Raw genomic sequence first — 15,066 nt, 5'->3', positions numbered from 1 at the left:
TATATCCATACAAAAACTTGCAAGTGAGTATCCATGGAAGCATAATTCATAATAGTCCCAAAGTTGAAACAACCCAAAAGTCCATCAACTGGTAAATGGATAGACAAAATGTGGTATATCCAGACAATGGAATACTATTTAGCAATGAAAAGGAATGAAGTACTGATAATCTCAGAAACATTATAGATGAAAGAAGCCAGACAAAAAGTCCACATACTGCAAGATTCCACATATATGAAATGTCCACAATAGGCAAATCTTGTAGAAAAAGACAGCAGATTAGTGATTGCCTGGGGCTGGGAGTGGGAACAGGAGTGAGTGTAAATGGGCACAAGGGATCTTTCTGGGGTGACGGAAATGTTCCAAAATTGGATTGTGGTGATAGTTGTAAAACTCTGTAAGTTTATTAAAAACCATCGAATTGTACACTTAAAATTAGTTAATTTAATGGTATGTAAATTATATCTCAATAAATCTAGAGGCTAAAAAAACTAGAGGCAATAAAAAAATGATGGATAAACTTTTTACTACATAAAAAGTAATTTTTTAGGGCTTCCCTGGTGGCACAGTGGTTGAGAATCTGCCTGCCAATGCAGGGGACACGGGTTCGAGCCCTGGTCTGGGAAGATCCCACATGCCACGGAGCAACGGGGCTCGTGAGCCACAACTACTGAGCCTGTGCGTCTGGAGCCTGTGCTCCGTAGCAAGAGAGGCCGCGATAGTGAGAGGCCCACGCACCACGATGAAGAATGGCTCCCGCTCGCTGCAACTAGAGAAAGCCCTCGCACAGAAACAAAGACCCAACACAGCTAAAAATAAATAAATAAATAAATAAATTTATTTTAAAAAAAGTAATTTTTTGGCCCGCCTGAGCTGAGGTGTTGGCGGCAGCCAATCCACACTAGGAACTCCAGTCAGAAAAGCCAGGTGAGAGGCCTCTGCACATGGCCCCTGTGAGCAAGTGAATCCCAACTAAGCACAAAGGGGAAAAAAAAAGTCATCTCAGAGCTGTGACTATTTTAGCCATTGTTTTTCCCTGTGGAACACTGCCTTTGGGGCAAAACAAGGAAGCAGCAGGTGATTCTAATGTGCAGTGCAGAAGGAGAGCCACTGCAGGCCAGCTTCCCCAATTCTAAAGGCACTCCAGCCGTGTGGCTGACAGGGTCTGGGTGCTCCGGCCAGGTGTCAGGCCTGAGCCTCTGAGGTGGGACAGCTGAGTTCAGGACACTGGACCACCAGAGACCTCGTAATATCAATTGGCACGAGCTCTCCCAGAAATCTCTGTCTCAATGCTAAGACCCAGCTCCACTCAACAACCAGCAAGCTACAGTGCTGGACACTCCATTCCAAACAACTAGCAAGACAGGAACACAATCCCACCCATTAGCAGAGAGGTTGCCTAAAATCATACTAAGTTCACAGACACTCCAAAACACACCACAAGATGCAGTCCTGCCCACCAGAAAGACAAGATCCAGCCTCATCCACCAGAACACAGGCACCAGTCCCTTCCACCAGGAAGCCTACACAACTCACTGAACCAACCTTAACCACTGGGGGCAGACACCAAAAACAACGGGAACTACGAACCGGCAGCCTGCAAAAAGGAGACCCCAAACACAGTAAGTTAAGCAAAATGAGAAGACAGAGAAACACGCAGCAGATGAAGGAGCAAGGTAAAAACCCACCAGACCAAACAAATGAAGAGGAAAAAGACAGTCTACCTGAAAAAGAACTCAGAGTAATGATAGTAAAGATGACCCAAAATCATGGAAACAGAATGGAGAAAATACAAGAAACGTTTAACAAGGACGCAGAAGAACTAAAGAGCAAACAAACAATGAACAACACAAAAAATGAAATTAAAAATTCTCTAGGGACTTCCCTGATGGCGCAGTGGTTAAGAATCCGCCTGGCAAGGCAGGGGACACAGGTTCGAGCCCTGGTCTGGGAAGATCCCACATGCTGCGGAGCAACTAAGCCCGTGCGCCACAACTATTGAGCATGTGCTCTAGAGCCCACAAGCCACAACTACTGAGCCCACGTGCCACAACTACTGAAGCCCACGTGCCTAGAGCCTGTGTTCCGCAACAAGAGAAGCCACCAGAATGAGAAGCCTGCGCACCGCAACAAAGAGTAGCCCCTGCTCGCCACAACTAGAGAAAGCCCATGTGCAGCAATGAAGACCCAAGGCAGCCAAAAATAAATAAATAAATTTTTATTTAAAAAAATCTCTAGAAGGAATCAATAGCAGAATAACTGAGGTAGAAGAACAGATAAGTGACCTGGAAGATAAAATAGTGGAAATAACTACCACAGAGCAGAATAAAGAAAAAAGAACGAAAAGAATTGAGGACAGTCTTAGAAACTGCTGGGACAACATTAAACATACAAACATTCAAATTATAGGGGTCCCAGAAGAAGAAGAGAAAAAGAAAGGGATTGAGAAAATATTTGAAGAGATTATAGTTGAAAACTTCCCTAATATGGGAAAGGAAATAGGCAATCAAGTCCAGGAAGCATAGAGAGTCCCACACAGGAAAAATCCAACGAGAAACATGCCAAGGCACATATTAATCAAACTATCAAATATTAAATACAAAGAAAAAATATTAAAAGCAGCAAGGGAAAAGAAACAAATGACATACAAGGGAATCCCCATAAGGTTAACAGCTGATCTTTCAGCAGAAACTCTGCAAGCCAGAAGGGAGTGGCAGGACATATTTAAAGTGATGAAAGGGAAAAACCTACAACCAAGATTACTCTACCCAGCAAGGATCTCATCCAGATTCGACAGAGAAATTAAAACCTTTACAGACAAGCAAAAGCTAAGAGAATTCAGCACCACCAAACCAGCTTTACAACAAATCCTAAAGGAACATCTCTAGGCAGGAATCACAAGAGAAGGAAAAGACCTACAGTAACAAACACAAAACAATTAAGAATATGGAAATAGGAAAATACATATCGATAATTACCTTAAATGTAAATGGATTAAATGCTCCAACCAAAAGACATAGACTGGCTGAATGGATACAAAAACAAGACCCGTATATATGCTGTCTACAAGAGACCCCCTTCAGACCTAGGGACACATACAGACTGAAAGTGAGGGGATGGAAAAAGATATTCCATGTAAATGGAAATCAAAAGAAAGCTGGAGTAGCAATCCTCATATCAGACAAAATAGACTTTAAAATAAGACTATTATAAGAGACAAAGAAGGACGCTACATAATGATCAAGGGATCAATCCAAGAAGAAGATATAACAAGTGTAAATATTTATGCACGCAACATAGGAGCACCTCAATACATAAGGCAAATGCTAACAGCCATAAAAGGGGAAATCGACAGTAACACCATCATAGTAGGGGACTTTTAACACCCAATTTCACCAATGGACAGATCAACCAAAATGAAAATTAATAAGGAAACACAAGCTTTAAACGACATAATAAACCAGATAGATTTAATTGATATTTATAGGACATTCCATCTGAAAACAGCAGACTACACTTTCTTCTCAATTGCACATGGAACATTTTCCAGGTTAAAGCACATCTTGGGTCACAAATCAAGCCTCGGTAAATTTAAGAAAACTGAAATCATATGAAGCATCTTTTCTGACCACAATGCTATGAGATAAGAAATAAATTACCGAGAAAAAAATGTAAAAAACACAAACAAATGGAGGCTAAACAATACGTTACTACATAACCAAGAGATCACTGAAGAAATCAAAGAGGAAATAAAAAAATACCTAGAGACAAATGACAATGAAAACACGACAATCCAAAACCTATGGGATGCAGCAAAAGCAGTTCTAAGAGGGAAGTTTACAGCAATACAATCCTACTTCAAGAAACAAGAAAAATCTCAAATAATCAATCTAACGTTACACCTAAAGGAACTAGAGAAATAGAAAACAAAACCCAAAGTTAGTAGAAGGAAAGAAATCATAAAGATCAGATCAGAAATAAATGAAATAGAAACAAAGAAAACAATAGCAAAGATCAATAAAACTAAAAGCTGATTCTTTGAGAAGATAAACAAAATTGATAAACCTTTAGCCAGACTCATCAAGAAAAAGAGGGAGAGGACTCAAATCAATAAAATTAGAAATGAAAAAGGAAAAGTTACAATGGACACCACAGAAATACAAAGCATCATAAGAGACTACTACAAGCAACTTTATGCCAATAAAATGGACAACCTGGAAGAAATGGACAAATTCTTAGAAAGGTATAACCTTCTGAGACTGAACCAGGAAGAAATAGAAAATATGAACAGACCAATCACAAGTAATGAAATTGAAACTGTGATTAAAAATCTTCCAACAAACAAAAGTCTAGGACCAGATGGCTTCACAGGTGAATTCTATCAAACATTTAGAGAAGCGCTAACAGCTACCCTTCTCAAACTCTTTGAAAAAACTGCAGAGGAAGGAAGAAGCCCAAACTCATTCTATGAGGCCACCAACAGCCTGATACCAAAATCAGACAAAGATACTACAAAAAAAGAAAAGTACAGACCAATATCACTGATGAAGATAGATGTAAAAATCCTCAACAAAATACTAGCAAACAGAATCCAACAACACAATAAAAGGATCATATATCATGATCAAGTGGGATTTATCCCAGGGATGCAAGGATTCTTCAATATACACAAATCAATCAATGTGATACACCATATTAACAAATTGAAGAATAAAAACCATTTGATCATCTCAATAGATGCAGAAAAAGCTTTGACAAAATTCAACACCCATTTATCATTAAAACTCTCCAGAGAGTGGGCCTAGAGGGAACTTACCGCAACATAATAAAGGCCATATATGACAAACCCACAGCAAACATCATTCTCAATGCTGAAAAACTGAAAGCATTTCCTCTAAGATCAGGAACAAGACAAGGATGTCCACTCTCGCCACTATTATTCAACATAGTATTGGAAGTCCTAGCCATGGCAATCAGAGAAGAAAAAGAAAAAAAGGAATACAAATTGGAAAAGAAGAAGTAAAACTGTCAGTGTTTGCAGATGACATGATACTATACATAGAGTACCCTAAAGATGCCACCAGAAAACTACTAGAGCTAATCAATGAATTTGGTAAAGTTGCAGGATATAAAATTAATGCACAGAAATCCCTTGCATTCCTATACACTAACAACGAAAGATCAGAAAGAGAAATTAAGGAAACAACCCCATTCACCATTGCAACAAAAAGAATAAAATACCTAGGAATAAACCTACCTAAGGCGGTAAAAGACCTGTACTCAGAAAACTATAAGACACTGATGAAAGAAATTAAAGATGACACAAACAGATGGAGAGATATACCATGTTCTTGGATTGGAAGAATCAATATTGTGAAAATGACTATACTACCCAAAGCAATCTACAGATTCAATGCAATCCCTATCAAACTACCACTGGCATTTCTCACAGAACTAGAACAAAAAATTTCTCAATTTGTATGGAAACACAAAAGACCCCGAATAGCCAAAGAATTCTTGAGGGAAAAAAACTGGAGCTGGAGGAATCAGACTCCCTGACTTCAGACTATACTACAAAGCTACAGTCATCAAGACAATATGGTACTGGCATAAAAACAGAAATACAGATCAATGGAACAGGATAGAAAGCCCAGTGATAAACCCATGCACCTATGGTCAAATAATCTATGACAAAGGAGGCAAGGATACACAATGGAGAAAAGACAGTCTCTTCAGTAAGTGGTGCTGGGAAAAGTGGACAGCTACATGTAAAAGAATGAAATTAGAACACTCCCTAACACCATACACAAAAATAAACTCAAAGTGGATTAAAGACCTAAATGTAAGACCTGACACTAAAACCCTTAGATGAAAACACAGGAAGAACAACACTCTTTGACATAAATCACAGCAAGATCTTTTTTGACCCACTTCCTACAGTAATGAAAATAAAAACAAAAACAAACAAACGGGGCCTAATGAAACTTAAAAGCTTTTGCACAGCAAAGGAAACTATAAATGAGACAAAAAGACAACCCTCAGAATGGGAGAAAATATTTGCAAACGAATCATTGGACAAAGGATTAATCTCCAGAATATATAAACAGCTCACGCAGCTCAATATTAAAAAAACAAACAACCCAATCAAAAAATGGGCAGAAGACCTAAGTAGGCATTTCTCCAAAGAAGACATACAGATGGCCAAGAGGCACATGAAAAGCTGCTCAACATCACTAATTATTAGAGAAATGCAAATCAAAATTACAATGAGGTAACACCTCACACCAGTTAGAATGGGCATTATCAGAAAATCTACAAACAACAAATGCTGGAAAGGGGGTGGAGAAACGGGAACCCTCTTGCACTGTTGGTGGGGATGTAAACTGATGCCGCCACTATGGAGAACAGTAATGGAGGTTCCTTAAAAAACTAAAAATAGAATTACCATATGATCCAGCAATCTCACTACTGGGCATATACCCAGAGAAAACCATAATTCAAAAAGACACATGCACCCCAATGTTCATTGCAGCACTATTTACAATAGCCAGGTCATGGAAGCAACCTAAATGCCCATCGACAGATGAATGGCTAAAGAAGATGTGGCACATATATAAAATGGAATATTACTCAGCCATAAAAAGGAATGACATTGGGTCACTTGTAGAGACGTGGATGGATCTAGAGACTGTCATATAGAGTGAAGTAAGTCAGAAAGAGAAAAACAAATATCGTATGTTAACGCATATATGTGGAATCTAGAAAAATGGTACAGATGAACCGGTTTGCAAGGCAGAAATAGAGACACAGATGTGGAGAACAGACTTATGGACACCAAGGGGGGAAAACCGCAGAGGGGTGGGGATGGTGGTGTGCTGAATTGGGCGATTGGGATTGACATGTATACACTGATGTGTATAAAATTGATGACTAATAAGAACCTGCTGTTTAAAAACAATAAATACAATAAAATTTAAAAAATATTGTGGTAAAAAGCATAACATAAAATTTACCATCTTAACCAGTAAATTTTAAGTGTACAGTTCAACACTGTTAAGTATATTTACATTGTTGTGCAATGGATCTCCAAAAGTTTTTCACCTTATAAAACTGAAATTCCATACCCATTATACAACAACTCTCCACACCCCCCCCAGTCTATTATTTTAGTTTTCTGCCACTGCTTTTATTCATAGAATGCTCTTTACCTTCACCTATGTGCACACAGAAGTTTGCTTATATTTTCTCCTAGTTCTCTTGTAGGTTTTTTCTTTCTTAAAAATTGTGGGGACTTCCCTGTTGGTGCAGTGGTTAAGAATCTGCCTGCCAATGCAGGGCACATGGGTTTGATCCCTGGTCTAGGAAGATTCCCACATGCTGCGGAGGAACTAAGCCTGTGCACCACAACTACTGAGCCTGTGCTCTAGAGCCCATGAGCCACAACTACTGAGCCCGCATGCCACAACAACTGAAGCCTGCGCGCCTAGAGCCCGTGCTCCACAACAAGAGAAGCCACCGCAATGAGAAGCCCACGCAACGCAACGAAGAGTAGCCCCCGCTTGCCGCAACTAGAGAAAGCCCACATGCAGCAGTGAAGACCCAATGCAGGGAAAAATAAATAAATAAATTTATATTAAAAAAATTGTGGTAAAAAACATAACATAAAACTTACCGTCTTAACCATTTTTAAGTGTACAGTTGAGTAGCATTAAGTATATTTACATTGCTGTGAAACAGATCTCCAGAACTTTTTCATCTTGTAAAACTCAAATTATATACCCATTAAATAACAACTCCCTTTTTCCCCCTTCCCTAGCCCCTGGTAACCACCATGCTAGTTTCCATTTCTATGAATTCAAATACTTTAAATTCCTTATATAAGTGGAATCATACGGTATTTGTCTTTTTGTGACTGGCTTATTTCACTTACATAACGCCCTCAAGTTTCATTCATGTTGTAGCATGTGATAGGATTTCCTTCCTTTTTAAGGCTGAATAATATTCTGTTGTATGTATATACCACATTTTATTTATCCATTCATCCACTGATGGACATCTGTATTGCTTCTGCTTCTTAGGTACTTTTTATTTTATTTATTTATTTATTTAGTTTTTATAGAATATAGGAAGGTGTTTAAGCCCTTCCTATATTCTTTTCTTTTAATAAATTTATTTATTTATTTTTTATTTATTTTTGGCTCCGTTGGGTCTTCATTGCTGCATGCGGGCTTTCTTTAGTTGCAGCGAGCGGGGGCTACTCTTCATTGCGGTGTGCAGGCTTCTCATTGTGGTGGCTTCTCTTGTTGTGGAGCACGGGCTCTAGGCGCACAGGCTTCAGTAGTTGCAGCATGCGGGCTCAGTAGTTGTGGCTCGCAGGCTCTAGAGCACAGGCACAGTCGTTGTGGCGCACGGGCTTAGTTGCTCCACGGCATGTGGGATCTTTCTGGACCAGGGCACGAACCCATGTGCCCTGCATTGGCAGGCGGATTCTTAACTACTGTGCCACCAGGGAAGCCGTTAGCTACTTTAAATAAAACCTTTATTTACTTATTTGGCTGCATTGGGCCTTAGTTGTGGCATGCGGGATCTTTCGTTGTGGCACATGGGCTCTTTGTTTTGGTGTGCGGGCTTGTCTCTGTTTGAGGCGTGTGGGCTCCAGAGTGCGGGGGCTCAGCAGCTGCTGCGCGCGGGCTCTCTAGCTGTGGCACGCAGGCTCTAGAGTGTGCGGGCTTAGTTGCCCCACAGCATGTGGGATCTTAGTTCCCCAACCAGCAATCGAACCCATGTCTCCTGCATTGGAAAGCAGATTCTTAACCAATGTACCACCAGGGAAATCCCTCTTAGCTATTATGAATAGTGCTGTTATGAACATGGGTATGCAAATATCTCTTTGAGACCCTGTTTTCAATTCTTTTGGATATATACCCAGAAGTGGGATTGCTGGATCATATGGTAGTTCTATTTTTAATTTTCTGAGGAACCTCCATACTGTTTTCCATAGCAGTTACACCATTTTACAATCCTTTCAACAGTGCACAAAGGTTCTAATTTCTCCACATCCTCCTCATATCCTTCCCAACATTTGTTATTTTTTGTTATTTTTTTTTTGATAGTAGTCATCCTGACAGGTGTATGGTGATATCTCATTTCGGTTTTCATTTGCATTTCTCTGCTCTGAGTATATCTTTTTGTAAAACTCTGACTCTTAGACCATGATAATGTTTCACATACCCTTCATATACCCAAAATATAAACAAACAATTAAAACTAACCAAGCAAGATGTAGTGGGAACCCACAATGGAATACAAACAGTAACTCTGGGAAACAATATCTTGCCTGGATACTCTAAGCCTAAAGACAAAAGAATTATACATATATGCTGTAATCTAGTTCCTAAAAGTGTTTCTCACAGGGGTATGGGCTAGCAATTCCAAAATTATTTTATGTGTATACTAGAACTGAACAAGTAAGTAAATAGAATGCAGATAGTGAGAGCTGGTTTTTCACTGCTGGAGAAAGAAGTTATAAATAAGGAGAGTGGGAGGATTAGAATAAACCCTGTAGTGTTGGACTGGAATCAGAGGTATCAGTCTAAAATCATGTTTTTTAATATATACACAGTTAGATAGACATAAAAATATAGATATATGTGTGGGTTACTATACATACAGATATTTCCTAGCTCTACTCACTGAGAGGGCCTAGAAGTAATGACTTCTCAGTAACAATGAGCACACCTAGCACCCAGGTCTGGTTTCTAAACACCATTTTCCAATTAAAAAAAAACAACCCAGGGCTCCTTGGACATATGGTTGATTCCAGAATTGGGGCAGGGAAAATAGAAGACAGGTGTGGAACATCTGGTAGAAATGCTTAAAAACTTGATAGTGTGTTAAAGAATACAAGAGCCACCCTGAAGGAGCTCCTAGTGGACAAAGCAGAAACAACAAATAAAACAAGCAATGGATGTTAATTGGATGTTAATGCATAGAATAAAATAAATACCCATGAGTCTATATGGCTATAAATACATAATCAAATAAATAAATGGTGGGAGGGGAGAGGCAGCTCTTCCTCATAGTAGAATTCCAATTAATAAATTTCTGAGGCCAGAACCCATGCTCTTTCTATTATACCAGGTTGTCTCAAAGCTAACTAGCTAGTCCTAAGTTGATAGCAAGTTTGTTAAGTTCCCTACCTTGACACCAAGTGCTACCAGAAACTTTAGAATATCAGGGGAAAACAATCATAAGGAGAAAAAGGCTCTGTTAGAATATACACTTAAAATTAGTCTCTGACTCTTACTTTATAGATCCAGGCAGGGTACCTCCATGGGCTTGCAGCAACAAGACCTGTAGCTGTTGTACCTGGAAAAGGCAAAGAAAAATAGTCAGCTAGTTACCAATCAAAAGTTACTTATCCCTTATCAGCAAAATTACAATGATTAGTAGTAGGGTAATTTTACTTGATACCTATGAAATCTAAGGCATATCTTAGGTATTACAGAAAGCAACATGGTTGATGATTTAATGATAAAAGGACAATCAGCATTACATGAATAACTAGTACTTAGAAGATGAGTTGTCTCTTTTACCTAAGCATCTTCATGAGTTTTTATTGAGAATCTATTTTTTTAAATTTATTTTTATTATTATTATTTTAAAAAATATTTATTTATTTATTTTGGCTGCGCCAGGTCTTAGCTGCGGCACACGGGATCTTCGCTGTGGCATGTTCAGTTGCGGCAGGCCGACTTCTTACTTGTGGCAAGCACGTGGGATCTAGTTCCCCAACCAGGGATCGAACCCAGGCCCCTGCATTGGGAGCGCAGAGTCTTACCCACTGCACCACCAGGGAAGTTCCAGAGAACCTACTTTTTAAAAAAAATCAAACTTAGGGACTTCCCTGGGGGCGCAGTGGTTAAGAATCTGCCTGCCAGTGCAGGGGCCACGGGTTCGAGCCCTGGTCCAGGAGGATCCCACATGCCACGGAGCAGCTAAGTCTGTGCACCACAACTACTGAGCCTGTGCTCGAGAGCCTGCAAGCCACAACTACGGAAACCCGCGCACCTAGAGTCCATGCTCTGCAACAAGAGAAGCCACTGTGATGAGAAGCCTGTGTGCCACAACGAAGAGTAGCCCCTGCTCACTGCAACTAGAGAAAGCCCGCGCGCAGCAACGAAGACCCAACACAGCCAAAAATGAATAAATAAATAAATAACTTAATTAATTAATTTAAAAAATCAAACTTAGCACTGGGCTACGCAATGTGGGGGGGGGGTACAAGAATAAACTCCTGTGGTTTATTATCCAGTTTACAATCTAGTTGATGAAGACAAGACTAAGGCCTGAAAAAGTAGGAAATAACACAAGACAGAAGATGCTAGTCATCAAGTATAGTTAAGTACTTTAGGGTTCTGAGAAGAAGCAAATTAATGAAATCCCAAAATAGTCCAAAGGAGGCTTCGTGGAGACGGATCTTAAACCAGAGTGAATGTGCAATCAACCTCTCCATTCCCTCTTAAGATAAAAGAGGAGCTGTTCTGCTTGAGCTTTGGATCCCAACTCTTCTTGCCTTCTGATAAATCCTATTCTAGGGACTTCCCTGGTGGTCCAGTGGTTAAGACTCCATGCTCCCATTGCAAGGGGCCCAGGTTCAATTCCTGGTCAGGGAACTAGATCCCACATGCCACAACTAAAAGCCTGAATGCCGCAACTAAAATATTCCGCATGTCGCAACTAAGACCCGGTGCAGCCAAATAAATTAATTAATTAATTTAAAAAAATCTTATTCTATTTGCTATCCGTTCTCTCTTCTATATCTTTGACTTCTCCCTTTTTACAGAATCCTTCCTACTAAGATTAAAACATGTTCAAGTCTCTCCCATCTTAAAACAAAACAAAACAAAATAAAAGCACCTTTCCCAGTCCCACTTCCTATCTCTTTTGCCCAATTTCTCTCCTTCACAAAGTTTGACAGAATAGTCTACACCCACTGCCTCCATTTCCTTTTGCTCTTCTCTCACTTGCTCTTTAACCTATTCTAACCTGATTTGTGCCCACAACATTCCGCTGAAATAACTCTTGATAATGTCACCAATGATCGGCATGTCACTACATCCCATGGGCATTTTTCAGTCTTCATTTTATTTGACTGTTTGGTAGCATTTGGGTTACCAGACGCCATGCTTTCTTGCTTTTCCTTCTATTCTTCAAGCTGATCTTCTAAGTCTTAGTTCATCTTTGCTCCAATTGTCCTTTAAATGATAAAGTTCCTCAAAGCTCACTCACTTTCTATTCTCTCCTTAAAGTCTCATCTCTGACTATGGTTTCAATTACCATCTATAAACTGGTGACTCCCAAATTTATCTCAAACACAGATCTTTCTGAATTTAGAACCCTTTTTTTAATGCAATAACACTAGTATTTTACATTTATTATCACATCATTATTTCCAAAGCATGACTACACATGTGATTTCATTTGGTCCACATAGATTTCTAAAGCATTTACAGGGAACAAGGCTGTTTGACAGGGAGAAACTGGTATTTTATCTCCATTTTATGAAAAGGAGCCTTCAGGCAGAAAGCTTAGGGGGGATTTGCTGGCCATCAGTGAAGGAACTGCTGGTAGGGGGGCGCTGTTCCCTCCAATCCAGCTATCTCTCCCTTGCAACCTGCAAGTAAGGCTTATCAGAGTTACTATACCACTGCAGGGAGACGAGCTTTCTCTGTTCCTTGATAAGCCGCTACTGCTCCATCTTGGAAAGACAGTGGGAAAAGTCAAGGGCAGGATATCAGGAGACCTGGTTCCTCCATCAGCCTGCCCTGAACCACCTATATTCATTTCTTAGACCCCAGTGTCTTAAAATGGGAATAAAGATATCTGCTGTGTTCACTGGCTTATTATGATGATAAAATTAAATAATGAATATAAAAGGGTTTTTTTCTGAACCATAATCATATATGAATGTCAAGGTGAGACAGGAAATCTGAAAGGAAGGGAGCTTCTTTGAGGCCTGAGTCTAGCCCCTGGAGCCAGACACTACGCAAGATGGTTTAGACATAATATCCTGTTTAATCCTCAAATCAGCCCAGGGAGCTGAGTATTACTATTATTAGATCCCCTTAGATTTTTTGAATTTAGAACCTTTATATTCAAATATCTACTTAATATTTCTGCCTAGTTGTCTGCTATCCCAAACCTGGTCCTTCTCCAGTATACTCTAGGTCAGTGAATATGCAGTTTCACATGCCAGAAAGCTGGGTGTCATACCCTCACCCCCTTATCTAATCCACTGCTCACTTCTTTCTATCACTTTCTAAGCCACCATTTCTCTCTCTGGACCACTGCAGTAACTTCTTAAGTGGTTTCTATGAGTCTACTTTTGCTCCACTATAATCCATTTCCACACAGCAGCCATACCATTTTTTAAAAGTGGAAATGATCAATGTTGCCACCTTGCTTAAAATCATTTTTAACATAGTACATGAGGCCTTGATCAGGCCTCTGCTTCTTCTCTAGTCTCAGACTGGAACACCCTTTCCTTGCTCTCTCCACTCTAGCCACACTGGCATTCTGAGTTCTTCAAATGCACTGTATTCCTAACTCAAGATCTTTGCAGACATGCTATATGCCTGGCACTGTTCTAAGTGCTTTACATGTATTAACTCATTTAACCCTCACAAAAACCGTATGAAGCAGGTACTATTATTATTTCCATTTTACAGATAGGGAAACTGAGGTACAGAGAACTTGCCCCGGGTAAATAGCTAGTGAGGTATAGAGGCAGGATTTGAACCCAGGCAGCCTGGCTGCAGTGTCAATGCTGTTTCCCATCATACTTTGCTACACATGCTATTTCTTCTTCCTGGAATCCCCTTCTTTCTTTTCTGCATAGGTGATTCCTACTCAGTCCCTCAGATCTCAGCTCAAATGTAGTTACTTCAGGGAAGCCTTCTCAGATTAGATATTTAACAGAAGATCCTGTTCCATACTTTCACAGTGCCCTATAGCACACTATCCCAGTTTATAATGATATGTTAGTATGATTGTGTGTTTAATGTTTGTCTCCCCCACTAGGCAATAAATTCCATGAACGCAGAAACTGTGTCTGCTTTGCTTAACAGTGTATCCCAGCACAGTACCTGGCACATTAACAGTGTTCAATAAATATTTATTGTTGGAATGGATGGACAAATAAATGACGAGGAAAAAGAGCATTTTTGGCAATAGGAATACACATGAAAGGAAATAGAGGAGCAGGACTGAATAAGGAATTTTACAATTGAGATGATTCTGTGAACAGGTAAATTACTTATATTTTCTATAGTGAACCCTAGGAGGGAAGGAAATAAAGGAGGATAAGGGGAAGGAAGACAACAGATTGAATGAATGGTAATAATTATCACTGAGGAGGAAGGCCAGAGACGGAGTGAACACTAGACAGTTGGGAAACACTAGATTCCCATTGGGAAGAATGCTACACCAAGAAAACCTGACCCCTCCAAAGGGGTCAACCCAACCACCTGCCCTCTCAGCTCCTCTGCCAGAGCTACTGAGCTGCTGCACAGTCATACTGATACCACCACAAATTCATGTTCCTAGTCAGCTACTTCTTCCATTTCCGTGATTTTAAGCCTTCTGTGGTTACCTCAGTCCCTCTACCCTATCATCATCTGCTTGCTTGCTCTTAGAAGATGACCTTGCTTCCTACTTCACTGAAAAGATAAAGATTGTCAGGATTATAATTGCTCAATTTCCCTTCTTCTTCCTCTAAATTAGTGTCATTGTATTCTTCCTATCCTAACCTCTTTTCTTCTAGTCTTGGGGGCAAGTATCCCCTCTACTGTCTAAAGCAAAGCCCTCTTTATTTGTGCTCAGGATCTCAACTAAGAGATGACCCCTTATCAACTCATCCCTATTCTCAGTTTTAGTCTCTCCCAACTGGTTCTTTCACATGTTCAAGTCTCTTCCATATTTTAAAAACAAACAGATTTACATCCCTTGACCCTTGACTACCAGCTATTGTCTTCTTTCATCTTGCCTTCTTGAAAGAAGAGCCTA

General features: G+C 39.9%; 1 protein-coding gene across 2 annotated transcripts in view; it reads right to left on the bottom strand.

Moving 5' to 3' along the window:
• KIF4A (kinesin family member 4A) overlaps positions 1 to 15,066 on the bottom strand; it is a 127,749-nt gene that overhangs the window by 59,446 nt on the left and 53,237 nt on the right. For both annotated transcript variants that reach the window (XM_057537866.1, XM_007184968.2), the window contains one exon: positions 10,307 to 10,368. In XM_057537866.1, the coding sequence (XP_057393849.1) occupies positions 10,307 to 10,368 (62 nt within the window). The remainder of the gene's footprint in view (positions 1 to 10,306; positions 10,369 to 15,066) is intronic.

This window comes from Balaenoptera acutorostrata, chromosome X (genome assembly GCF_949987535.1).
Source record: "Balaenoptera acutorostrata chromosome X, mBalAcu1.1, whole genome shotgun sequence".
Classification (NCBI taxonomy): Eukaryota; Metazoa; Chordata; class Mammalia; order Artiodactyla; family Balaenopteridae; genus Balaenoptera; species Balaenoptera acutorostrata.
This window is presented reverse-complemented; position numbering and strand designations above follow the sequence as displayed.